The 13,539-nt window shown below is 39.7% G+C and overlaps 1 protein-coding gene across 1 annotated transcript; it reads right to left on the bottom strand.

The window, feature by feature from the left end:
* Nucleotides 1-1,169: 1,169 nt before the first annotated feature.
* SEC61G (SEC61 translocon subunit gamma) lies at nt 1,170-8,116 on the bottom strand. The gene is made up of 4 exons (XM_009242784.3): nt 7,996-8,116; nt 6,338-6,437; nt 4,727-4,829; nt 1,170-1,335 (listed from the first exon to the last, which is right to left on the bottom strand). The coding sequence occupies exons 2-4, from the start codon at nt 6,429-6,431 to the stop codon at nt 1,326-1,328; spliced, it is 207 nt and encodes a 68-aa protein (XP_009241059.1). The 5' UTR covers nt 6,432-6,437; nt 7,996-8,116; the 3' UTR covers nt 1,170-1,325.
* Nucleotides 8,117-13,539: the final 5,423 nt, after the last annotated feature.

Genomic DNA, 13,539 nt, shown 5'->3' with positions numbered 1-13,539 from the left:
GGAAACTATTTCAAGTAGCTTCTAAACTATAATAATTTTGACTATCTGTTTAAAATTCCTGAGGTCGGGAGTTTGAGACTAGCCCGACAAACATGGAAAAACCCCGTCTCTACTAAAAATACCAAATTAGCAGGACGTGCTGGCACATGCTTGTAATCTCAGCTACTCGGGAGGCTGAGGCAGGAGAATTGCTTGAACCCGGGAGGCAGAGGTTGCAGTGAGCTGAGATCATGCCATTGCACTCCAGCCTGGGCAACAAGAGCAAAACTCCATCTCAAAAGAAAAAAAAAAATTAAGTGCTTACAGAAAAACTCCTACCCTACTCTCAAATTCTAATAGGGAATTACCATCTTTTATTTGCTGTTTCGTCTTGGACCATAGATAAACATTTATCTGATAGCAGATGCTGCAACTTGAATGTTTATGTCCCTCAAAAATTCATGTTGAAATTCAATCTCCAGACAAGCAGTGGCTTAGCCGGGTAATCACAGTGCTTTGGGAGCCGAGGTGGGAGGACTGCTTGAGGCCAGGAGTTGAAGACAGCCTGGGCAACACAGCGATACCCTATCTCTACAAAAAATTAGACAGACATGGTGACATGTGCCTGTAGTCCCAGCTACTCGGGAGGCTGAAGCAGGAGGATGGCTTGAGCTCAGGAGTTTGAAGTCGTAGTGAGCTATGACCTGGGCGATAGAGCAAGACACACATACATACATATATATATATAAAGAAATTTAATCTCCAATGTAATAGTATTAAGAGGTAGGGCCTTTAAGAGGTGAGGAGGTCACAAGGGCTCTTCTCTCATGAATGGGATGAAGGCCTTTTGCCTGTCTATCCCTTTTGCCATGTGAGGACACAACATTTAAGCCACCAGCTTGTAAGCAGAGGCCAGGCCCTCACTGGACACCAAACCTGCTGGTACCTTGATCTTGGACTTCCCAGTCTCCAGAACCGTGAGAATAAATTTCTATTATTTATAAATTACCCAGTCTCAGGTATTTTGTAATACTAGCACAAAGGGGCTAAAACAGAAGAGCTCTCAGAAAGTGTAATATTTCACCAGGCCCTTTCATTTCTCTTATAAACCAAATTATTCAGAGAAAGAAACTACTATTTTTTATTGTTGAAATGTGATAAGTATCTATGACAGAAAAAAGAGATATTCATTTACTTTGAAATTACTTTAATTTAGAAATAGAAAACATCTTGAAAGGAAAAAAAAACCCACAAAACATACAGGCAAATTTGTATTCTGTGAGTTTCTCACACCCTCACACTTGTTCACCAATCTCTAAGATGAAAAACTCTCTTCCAAAATGTATTCAGCCACCACTGTAAAAGAAAGAAAAATTATTACTTCTGAGCATAGATAAGATTTTAATAATTACTATTATTTGAAATACAATATGCTACAACTTTAACGGCTCAAGACCAATTATTTGAATCCCACCTAACTTTATCTAAAGATGGCATAAAAGAATGGCACAATGAACTTTGAAATCCTGGACCTGAAAAGATGATGTGGCTACTGGAAGAGGTCTATGTGTAAACTCACAATGCTCATTCAGGAAATGCCATTTTGGAACAGTCTAGCATAACGCCTTTCTGAACACAATAAAAAATATCAACTACATGACAGGATGGTTAGTTGAGAAGCTTTTCAATTTGATAACGTCGACACACCAGTAGAACACACCAGCAGAAAATAGACTGCAGATGAGCACAAGGTACTCAAGCACTGCATCTTACCATAATCATTCCAAAATCTGGGTTAGTCATGATGAAAACAAAAATCACCTTTTCTACAGAAGAACTTCTGAGTTTTAAAAGCATAAACATTAAAACTGCATAGTCAGATACACATTTTAGTAATGTTAAAGCAAAATAATTCCATTACCAGAAGAAAATTATATAAAATAGGCCAGGCGCGGTGGCTCTCACCTGTAATCTCAGCACTCTGGGAGGCTGAGGGAGGCATATCACCTGAGGTCAGGAGTTCGAGACCACCCTGGCCAACATGGTGAAACCCTGTCTCTATTAAAAATACAAAAAAAATTAGCCAGGCATGGTGGGGTGCAACTGTAGTCCCAGCTACTCAGGAGGCTGAGGCAGGAGAATCACTTGAACCTGGGAGGCGGAGGCTGCAATAAGCTAAGATTGCACCACTGCACTCCAGCCTGGGAAACAGGGCAAGATTCCGTCTCAAAAAAAAAAAGAGAAAATTATTATATAAAATACCCCTGAGCATATACTTTAATGTTTAGCATTTTAAATGCTTATGCTAATAAACAGTATTGCTATAACTAAAAGGCCAGCAAGTGCCTATTTTAAATTCTAATGCTGTGAATATTAATTTTGATTGCTATACTTATAAAGAAAAAAAAGAAAAAATCATAAGAAAAAACTGATAATTCAACCCAATGAGTTATTTCCCTTGCTACCATCTCAAAATGATTTAAACAATGATTTACCCTCTTTCAAGCAGTGAAAGCAAGATTCCTTTCAGTTTTACAGCTGTCCTGGCATAACATGAGAAAAGAATAAGTTTTCTGTAGTGTCTCTCAAAAAATGTTTTAATTGGCCTTCACGTTAAGGTGAAAAATATCTAAAGACAGATTTTTTAACTTCTTAAACATTGAAACCATTTTTTTTTTAACTAGAAGAAAAGTTTTCTAAGTAACTAGCTTCTGAAAGGTTTCCCGTGTTGCTCTATCACTAGCCACGCAATCTGAGTAGATTACTTAGCCTCCCCATGCCTGTTTCCTCATGAAGATTAAACGAGTTGACACACAATCATGGAAAGTTCTCAATGAATGTTAACTATTATTATTGTCACCATCACCATTAGAAAAGGCAAGAACCTGAACTTGTTCACTTAATTCAATAAACACTTATTCAGTGCTTTTAACGGATACAAGAGGGCTCTGGACAAGACTCTATAGGAGAGACATACAATATAAATAACAAGGCACGCCTGCCTCACAACTCATAATCTAATGTGAAAAGACGGACCTGAGTATGACCCAAGGCAGACAGTGATGTCTGGCAAAAGGGACAAAAATATAGGTTAAGTGAAGGCCGGGGAAAAAATTTGAAAGGTGCTTGTATACCAAAAAATTAGAAAAGGTGGGCTTACATGTTCTTCTGAAAGGTACAACTAAGAACATGAAAGGTGATTATCACAGGAAACTAATTTTGTTATCATTTTAAAGAAACACTTCCTATTAATAAATCTGTCTCATGACAGAATGGGAAGCAAGAAGAGCAGAGGCACTGAGTATGAAAAAGAAGGGACTTGACAGAGACTCTGCCACTTCTTTTTACTGATTTCCTCATTCTACTTCAGTATTCTCCCCACGATTCCACAGTTCTACAGCTGGCATTTCTCACTGGTAAAATACAAGGGATTTCTGAACTGACAAATGAGTTTCCAACTGACAAATGACAGTGACTTGGGCCCATCTAGTTCTAACTATTTATGATCCTGAATATCACTTTGTGGCACTTCTGCCTTAATAACTATGGTAACCTACTTAAGAAATCCCTCTGACAATATACATTGTTACTTGTCATTTAAAAGGCAACCTGTACCAGTACCTGGGATAAAATACCTAGTATTTAGGAGATTTATAGTTTAGAAATTTTTTAAATCATTGCTTCAAACTTCACCACCCCATAAAATCAATTGATATTACTGATTGATATTAGATAGATTTCAATAGCATATGGAAGTTCTCAATGAATGTTAATTATTATTGCCACCATCACCACCAGAAAAGGCAAAGAACCTGAAGTTGTTCACTTAATTCAACTAACACTTATTCAGTGCTTTTAATGGATACAAGCACTGATATACCTGATATTATCAGGTAATAATAGATTTTATTACCTCCAAACAGTGGATGAGGCTGAGATTAAATGCATACAAAATCACAGAGTAAGTTAAGTACTGAAACTCACACTAAGTCCTTACCCTAAACTGAATTACCTAATTGCTCTAATTGTTCAATGCCAAAAGGTGTCCCAATGACTTTTAATGAATTTAAAAAACAAAATTCTTTGGAAACGAATAAAGTGATTCCAGTGTTTCTCAGCCTTTTTTGCCTCCTAACATACTTAAAAGTTATGATATTCTCCTATCAGTATCAATGGCTCATTACAGTAACAACTTTCACTTGTATTCTTACCCAAATTGTTTCTGGGGCCTTACATGACTTAAAGTCATAATCCAAGTAAGAACTATTATCCCCACTGAATAAACTGGGCACAGAGAGGTTAGGCAAATTGCCTGACGCTAGGACAGCTACTGTGTAACAAGAAAAAGGTTTTGGATCTAGGCAATCTGGTCCAGAGTTAGAATTCTATCACAGCAGTGACTTTTGGATGGGAAGCATTTGCTCTGTACATTAGAAATTAACAAGGTAACAGCACAAAGAGGACTTAGGTTTCAATGCTGGCTTTGTGACATATGAGTGTCTTTAATACTTTCTTGACTCTGTAAAATTTTATTTATTAAAGAAAATAGTGCCTAGCACACAGAATTTCTGGAAAGATCATGTAAGATCTAAAAGCCCTCAATTATCAGGTACTCGTAAATATCAGTAGACTCCAACAGCACTAAAAAGTCAACAGACGCATCTCTGTATTAACGAAATAACAGGCTGTCATCTCAAATGGTTTCGAGTTTCATTCAATCCTAATCTATTTCATAAAGTTTACTTACACAATGATGTTATTAATAGGAATATGGATCAATTTCACAAAGAAGCCAATGAATCCCATTATAGCAAATCCTATTGCTGTTGCCATGGCGATCTTCTGGAATTCTGCATTTAAAAACACGAAATTCACATATTTTTTGCACTGTCATTGAAAGTATGGGAAAAAAACTATCAGCAACATAAATGAATTTAACTAGTATACATTTCTCCTGTTAATAGATATATAATTTAAAAATAAAAAGGTGAGACTATTAACAGTAAACAAGTTGTTTGACAGGTTTTAAAATTTCCATGTTTTGTGGATATTTAAGGAAACAAATAATAATGCATATTTGTGCTAGTGAGTTCATCAACAAGTACTAAAAATATTTTTTCTTCTTAGCAAATGACCAGAAAATACCAAAAACAAAAAAAGGTTATGGATGAAAGAAATATACATTATTTTTCTTAAGTTTTAAAATGTAACATTGTAATTTTTATCATAACATATCGATTATACGGGCAGAAACATACCTTTTTTTGGGTACATTATGAACGATGGGTCCGGTGCCTTTGCTATTATGATGAAGCCAAAAATAAGACTTGAAAGATCAAATTGGGCTGGGCGCAGTGGCTTGTGCCTGTAATCTCAGCACTTTGGGAGGCCAAAGTGGGCAGATCACCTGAGGTCAGGAGTTTAAGACCAGCCTGGCCAACATGGTGAAACCCTGGCTCCACTAAAAATACAAAAATCAGCCGGGCGTGGTGGCGCACGCCTGTAATCCCAGCTACTCAGGAGGCTGAGGCAGAATTGCCTGAACCCAGGAGGCGGAGGTTGCAGTGAGCTGAGATCACGTCACTGCACTCCAGCCTGGGCAACAGAGTGAGACTCTGTCTGAGTTGAGCACAATTTTATAAAACATTACACTGGTAATGTTGTCATTTTATGTTACTTCCTAAGAGAAGCTTTCCCTGATCTCCTGACTTGGTTAGTCCTCCTATTATGTGCTGTCAAACTTCCTTCTAGTTATCTTCCATAATACTTACCACAGCAGTAATTAAAAAATATAATTGCAATAACTTGTTTATGACAGTCTTCCTTGATAGAGTCTAAGCTCCATGACAGCAAGGACTATTCTCTTTATTATATACTACATTATATACATGTTATATTTTCTATTATATTACCAGCTCCTAACTCAATGAATGAATAAAAGTAGACAAATTTAACACATCAATCATGATAAATAACAAAATTAACTTTCTAGTTTGGCAAAAACTATATTGTTGGTTTCATGCTAAGGTTTTGTTCGTTGGGGTGGGAGCTGAGTAGGGAGACTTCAAAGCTTTTCCAAAGAGGAAATATGTAAGATACTAAAAGTCACAAAATGTTACTAACTAAAATGTTACATGGAACATAAGGCTGTAATAAATAATCTTACACCATTTGAAAATACATAAAAATTTAGACAAGAGTAAAAAATTTAGGAAGTGACAATGTTAAAAAGCCGTTGTGCAGGATCAGTCAATAAAAATGCTGATGAAAGTAATGCAAGTGCTATTAATCAAGATGTTAAACAAAAGGCTTAGAAAATGCAAAGATTTAATTTTTTCTCTCATAGTCAAGCAATTACCTTTTCTATCAGGTTTAGTGCATCTTTTAACCAGCCGAATGGAGTCCTTTACAAACTGCCGACTTGGCTCAACAAACTGCATTACCTGATCCATGACTGCCTGTTTAAAACAAAAAAGATACTCACTGGTATTGGTTATCATACAATAAGCACTTGCTCATTTATATAAAGATGTAAATGAGACCAGCCATTGAATTCACATCTAACATGGGTCAATTCCACCTCCTAAAATAAAACATAAAACAAACTCCAAAGCCTAAACTGATATTATTTTTGTAAATTTCAGTTAATTATCAAAGGCAATAAGAAAAGCACAGATCTTACTCATGATATCTTCACTGATAAAGAACAGCACACGCAATATAAAAAGCCTATCTCTATTAAAAGGTTAAAAAAGGTTACGCAATTGGTAACACATCCATTCCTTTTCTCACTCTGCAGTCCCATCCATTTCTTTCTACAGTACCCTCACCGCTCCTAAGGAACCATCGATGTTGAGATCCAACAATTACTTTCCATATTTTATTTTAAACTACGCAGAAGCCAGTGTCTTGTACAGTGAATGCCAACTATGGTGCTGCAAGAGCCTAGAATGGAGGCAAACGTGAATTTCAACCTTGATTTTTCTAAAACGTGCCAATACAACATACTTTTCTAAAGTATAAAGAATGGCTAAAGGAAGACGCAAATTCTGAGAAGCTACTAGCTAAATTCCAAACTTTTCGACTTGAACACATCTTTTAAGGAAACAGGGCTATATATTTTACCATACAGGTTCTTTTGAGAAATCTATTACCCAATAGAAATGTTATCCGATCTTAGCTTTGAGAGCCACTGCTATAGTAAGCAAAGCGGCCAGGGTGTTACTTGTATTTTCCTCCATTTCCAGTACTCAGAACAGTGGCCAGGTGGTAGTTCAAATCACTGGCTATGGAATGTAAACCTCTGTAAGCCCCAGTTTCCTCACTTAGTGTAGGGTGTGGACAACGAAATGAAATAATGTCAATGAAACACCAGGAATTCTGCAACGTTTTGGGGGCAAAAACACGGTAATGTCTGTTTTCTCAGTATTTCACTTACCTTTGCTCTTGAAATCCAAAGGGCTTAAACTTTTTGTAATCATAGTTGTCACGAAGGAAGCTAAGAATTCTTTATCCAGAAAAACGCACGCTACACACAATACCGCACTCAATGTCAGGGGTAGAGATCCAAAAACCAACTATGATCTCTCGAACTAGACTCTAGACCAATGCTCTCACTTTAAACCATGGGAGCGGCGGCAGGACCAGAGCTGAGTACAGCTCTTACCAGACAGGACTCCACACCAGCACACAGAGCCAACCCCGAAGGGATCGGGCAGCAGGACATCATCTTTGGCTGCAGCGCCGGGACAGGACGCTAAGCCCTGGAGCCCCGCGGGCCGGTTACCCAGCTCGCCGGGAGTCCGCGGCCCTGGGTCTGCCTTCCGCCAGAGGCCGAGTTGGTGGGATGTTGGCGGCCAGACCCCGGCCCCAGACCTGAGCCAGGGGACCACTCACCGCCCGCCCCGCGACGGCCGCCCGGGGAGACACGCCGGCTCGCCCACGCCCGCTGCCCCCAAGAGTCGCAAAGGCGTGGCCGCCCCGTTCGCCCGTACCCACCGGTGGGAAGAAACTCACCTGCCCAACCGACACCTAAAATGCCAGGGACACGTAGCACTGGAGTTTGCTGATGGAGGCCCACCGGAACCGGAATCCGGGTTTCCGCCAACAGCCCGCCCACTCCTCCGTCCTATTGGTTCCTTAGGCGAAACCTCAGTGCGCAAGCGCAGCGCGACGTGCGTCCCGGCCACGCTTCCTGGAAGAGATGCATTGCGGAGCTCGCTGGTGGGGCGTTGGGTTTCTTTAGGAGTGTGAGTCTAGCGTTATCCCTTTTTTCCCGTCTGGGTCCCGGGTTACCCCACCAGCCCGACCTCAACCCCCTCGCGTCCACAGCACGAGCCCCAGCGGCCTTGCGCGGTGCTTACTCTCTAGTAGCGGCTGACTAGGTAAATCCTAAGTTGTGTTTTTTTTTCCTGCGGTCCAGCTTGATGTGTGTCCTTACGGTACATACTTTTTGTATGTATATAATGTTGGTCGAAATGAAGCTTATGAGCAATACAATGTTATGGCCTAATTCAAAATAGTATCCCCACCCCAAACTTTGACTTTGGCTGTCATTCATGGTAATGAATGCCGTTGTAATTGAGGCCGTCCTTTGTCAAACGCTAGGTTTCGTTACGGGAGTGGTCATAATGTACACACAGCTCCCCACTTACCCACAAGGATGCATTCCAGGAACCCCCCGCCGGATGGCTGAAACCGTCAGTAGAGACAGGGTTTCACCATATTGGCAAAGCTGGTCTTGAACTCCTGACCTCGCGATCCACCCGCCTCGGCATCCCAAAGTACTGGGATTACAGACGTGAGCCACTGCGCCCGGCCATATTTCCTTTTAGCAATGGAGCATAACGGGATCTGAGGAACAATATAACTCAGGAATAGCTGATAGAACATTAAGAGGTGTTACAACTCTCAGTGCTTCTTAAACTTCTTCAGTAACTGAAATCTCCTATTAAGTTTTTTAGTAAATGAAATTTGTAACCCCAGAACCTCCAGATACTGATTCAGTAGGTCAGGGTTAGAGGTCACACACCTCCGTATATCTGACTGTAGGTGGTCCATACACACTACACATACCTTGCCTTAGCTTTAAGAGTCACTTTTAAATTCTGAACAGACTGAGAGGCGTTTGCCTAGTTCTTCATCCCTAGGACTTCAGCCCATATGTCCTCTCCTTAGAGGCCTCTAGTGACCATCTAAGGCAATCCTGTCTATCTCATGCTCTTTTTTCCTTTTTCACAATACCTTCTTCATTTGCTGCATAGCATTTGTATTAACATGTATTTATTTATTCCTCGGTCTGTCTCCCTACACTGTAAATCCCGTTACTAGACACATAAGCTCCAAGTGGGTATAATATAGCATCTAGTAAAGTGCTAAACACAGTAAATGCTCAATAAATGATTTTCAAAAAAATCATTCATTCCAAAAAAACATAAAATCACATGTTGGCAAGTTCACCCCAACCACCAAATGTCTGAGTTGACAGTATTTTCAGCAAAACACAGAAAATCAAGTAACACATACAGTGGTTCCCCTTATCCAAGAAAATCTGGTTCAAAAAGAGATGTGTACCAAAAGGTAATCTGAGAGAGGCCACATTCAAATAACTTTCATTACAGTGTATTATAATTGTCTATTCACCTGAGTTCGGGAGTTTGAGACCAGCCTGACCAACATGGAGAAACCCCGTCTCCACTAAAAATACAAAAAGTAGTCCGGCATGGTGGTGCATGCCTGTAATCCTAGCTACTCAGAAGGCTGAGGCAGGAGAATCGTTTGAACCCGGGAGGTGGAGGTTGCAGTGAGCTGAGGTCACATGACTGCACTCCAGCCTGGGCAACAGAGCAAGACTCTGTCTATAAAAAAAAAAAAAAAAAAAAAACAGGCCGATAACAGCAAATCTGTGCAAAATTACATAACAACCAGAACTCTAGAACTGATTCCTGGTTACTAGGAGTGTAAAATGGCATAACCCTTTTGGGAAAAGTTCAGTAGTTTATCATAATACGAAGCATATATACACCACCTATGGCTCCACAATTCCAATTCCAGGTACTTATTGAAGATATATGAAACTAAATCCACAAAAAGGCTTGTACAGGAATGTTCATAGTAACTTTATTGATAACAGAACTAAAAGCAACAGGATACCATCAATAGAATGAATAAACATACAGGTATAGTCGCACAACAGAATAGTACTCCATAGCTAAGGAAGGAAAACTCTCTGCCACAACATTGATGAATGACAAACATGGTGAGTGAAACAAGCCTACACTAAAGAAGGCACAGTGTGCAGTTCCATTTGCAAGAAATTTTAGACAAAGCAAAAATAATGAATGGTGGAAAAAATCAGAACAGTGCTTGCCCGGGGCTACAGATTTGAGAAGGCGGGTGAGGGAACTAGGGAGTGAAAGTAATGCTCTGTAATTTAACAGGTCTTAGGGTTTCACAGGGGTCTTAGTCAACGTGGGCAGCTATAACAGAGTATCATAGAGTGGTGGCTTACACAACAAACATTTATTTCTCACAGTTCTGGAGACTGGAAGTCAGAGATAATGGTCAGGTTCTTGTGAAGACTTTTCCTGGTTTATAGATAACTACTTTCTCATTGCATTCTCACATGGCAGGGGGTGGAGGAAGAAAGAAAGAAATGACCAGCTCTCCTCCTGGTCGTAAGAACACTAATCCCAACATGGGGCTTCAGCCTCCTGACCTAATTACCTCCCAGAAGCCCCTCCTCCAAATGCCATCACATTTGGGCTTCCACATGTGAATTTGGAGGCACACAAACATTCCATCCATAGCAGCAGGTCTGTGCCTTTTTCCTCCAAAAAAAAAAAAAAAAAAACACCTCAACAAATACTGAGCTCTAGTTAAATTATACAATTGTCGATGCATTTAGGAGGGAAATGTACAGGTATCTACAACTTATTTTGATTTTAAAAAGAGCAGGTTCATGGTTAGAGGAATAGACTCGTGATAATGCAAATACAACAAAATGTTAAATGTAGACTTAGTTGTGATGTAAGATGTTCATTGAATAATGCTTTCAATTTTTCTGTATGTTTAAAAATGTTTATAAGATGGAAAAAAGTCAATATATAGATCACCAAATCAAGTTTTAAAAATTTTGACACAAATTGTACTGAGTGTAAATTGAATGTATATATAGCAGAAATTTTAAATTGCCCCTCAATTTAAAAATACATGAAATATTAATAACATCATTTGAGATAAGCTGAATTAATATTCCATTTATATTCTTGAATCTCTGCCTGAAGCAAGAAAAAGTTTAAGAAGATCTATGGAGAACCAAGGACTCCATAGCACCTGTCTTTTTGTTTTGTATTACTTCATTTAGGTATTATAACAAAGTGGAAAGAGCTGTATCTTTTGAAAAATGAAGCTGACACAGTGGTTGAAATTATAAAAGTATCAACAGTTCCCCAGGAAAAATCAATGACTGGACCTAGATTCAAACATAAAGAGTCTTTTAGACAGGAATATTTTAAGAGTTAAATGTGATGAGGTCAAATAAAGTTTTCTCCCCTCCTCAAACCCTTTTTGAAAAAACAAGGTTTTAAGTACTATAAAAAAAGTTATTCCATCTTATTTAGTTAAAAATGCAATAACCACAATAGGGTGGTGAAGTTGACTCGAAAGATTTAGATATCACAGAATTAGTTGCCAGTGATTCTATATTATCAATTACAGTAAACAGTTTCAATTGACTACTTCCTCCTGAAACTCACTGTTCCCTTTACTTCATGATCATTTTCTTAAAACAAAAACAAAAACCTTTTCTGAATCTGCCTAATGGACTTCTTTTCCTGCATTGTCCTGTATTAGAGAAGTCTAACTGCTCCAACACACATAGCCACCCTCTGGGCTGGCCACGTGCTGATTTCTGCCCAGGCCAGTCTCCACAGATCTGATGCAGGGCTGTGTACTTTCCACATATTAAGTCTCCGCAGATCTGGCACAGGGCCGTGTTCTTTCCACACAGTCGCGCAGGGTTTCAGGCTCCCCAGGGTGCAGTGCGGCTACTGCATGTTAAGGGTTCTTAGTATATTTTGGGAGAAAACAACCCAATTAAAAAATAAGCAAAAAGGCCAGGCGCGGTGGCTCACGCCTGTAATCCCAGCACTTTGGGAGGCCAAGGCAGGGCAGATCACAAGGTCAGGAGATGAAGACCATCCTGGCTAACACGGTGAAACCCCGTCTCTACTAAAAATACAGAAAATTAGCCGGGCATGGTGGCGGGTGCCTGTAGTCCCAGCTACTCGGGAGGCTGAGGCAGGACAATGGCATGAACCCGGGAGGCAGAGCTTGCAGTGAGCCGAGATCGTTTGCCACTGCACTCCAGCCTGGGCAACAGAGCGAGACTCCGTCTCAAAAAAAAAAAAAAAAAAATAAGCAAAAGATCTGAACAGACATTGCATAAAAGATACACAGATGGCAAATAATCATATGAAAAGGTACTCACCATTACCTGTCACCAGGAGATCGCAGACTAAAACAACAATGAGATACTATTGCAAGCCTATTTGAATGTCTAAAGTGCAAAATACTACAAGTGCTGGCAAGGATGTGGAGCAACAAGAAGTCTCCGCTGCTGGTGGGAATGCCAATGGTACAGCCACTGCGGAAGGCACATTGGCAGTTTCTTACAAAGCTAAACGTAGTCCACCATACTATCCAACAATTGCACTCCTCAGTATTTAAATAACAGGAAGATTTATGCTCACACAAAAACTTACACACACATGTTTATAGCGGCTTTATTCACAATTGCCAAGACTTGGAGGCAACCAAGATGTCCTTCAGCAGATGAATGAATAAACAAACTGTGATAAACCCAAACAATGGAATATGCTAAAAGGAAGTGAGCTCTCAAGCCGTGAAAAAACAAGAAGGAACCTCAGATTCATACTGCTGTGTAAACGAACCAGTCTGAAAAAATACACACTGTATGATTCCAACTAGGACATTCTGGAAAAGGCAAAACTATAGAGACAGTAAAAAGATCAGTGACTGCCAGGTCTTGGTTGGGCTGAGGGAGGGTGAGAGAGAGGGAAGAATAGGTGGAGCCCAGGGAATTTTTAGTGCAGGTGAAACCATTCTGCATGATGTTACAGTGGTGGATGCATGCCATTATGCATTTGTCAAAGCCTGAAGAACTATACAGAGTGAACCCTAGTGTAAACTATGGACTGTAGTTAATAATAGTGTATCAATATTGGTTCATCAGTTGTAACAAATGTTCGCTAGTACTATATTAATAATAGGGAAAACTGTGCAGGAAGGATGTGCAAAAGGTTGTAGTACCTCTCTACTTTCTACTCAATGTTTCTGAAAAGCTAAAACTACCCTTAAAATAAAGTCTATTAGTAAAAATTAGAAATAAAATATAAGATCCTAGGAGAGGGAGAGAAGCTAGAGTCATCTCACTGCTTCCTTTATGCTCTGTCCGAAGCACCATCAGGCTCCTGCACTCTTTCCCTCCACTACCAATCTTTTTTTTTTTTTGAGCCTTGTTGCCCAGGCTGGAGTGCA

The sequence above is a fragment of the Pongo abelii genome, chromosome 6 (genome assembly GCF_028885655.2).
Source record: "Pongo abelii isolate AG06213 chromosome 6, NHGRI_mPonAbe1-v2.0_pri, whole genome shotgun sequence".
In the NCBI taxonomy this organism is placed as follows: Eukaryota; Metazoa; Chordata; class Mammalia; order Primates; family Hominidae; genus Pongo; species Pongo abelii.
Note: the sequence above shows the minus strand (reverse complement) of the source record. Positions and strands in the feature narration are given on the sequence as shown.

Coding starts and splice junctions, on each gene's coding strand:
- SEC61G (XM_009242784.3), bottom strand. CDS start 6,431: ATGGATCAGGTAATGCAGTTTGTTGAGCCAAGTCGGCAGTTTGTAAAG. Junction 4,830..6,337: donor CACTAAACCTGATAGAAAAG/GTAATTGCTTGA, acceptor TTTTAAATGCAG/AATTCCAGAAGATCGCCATG.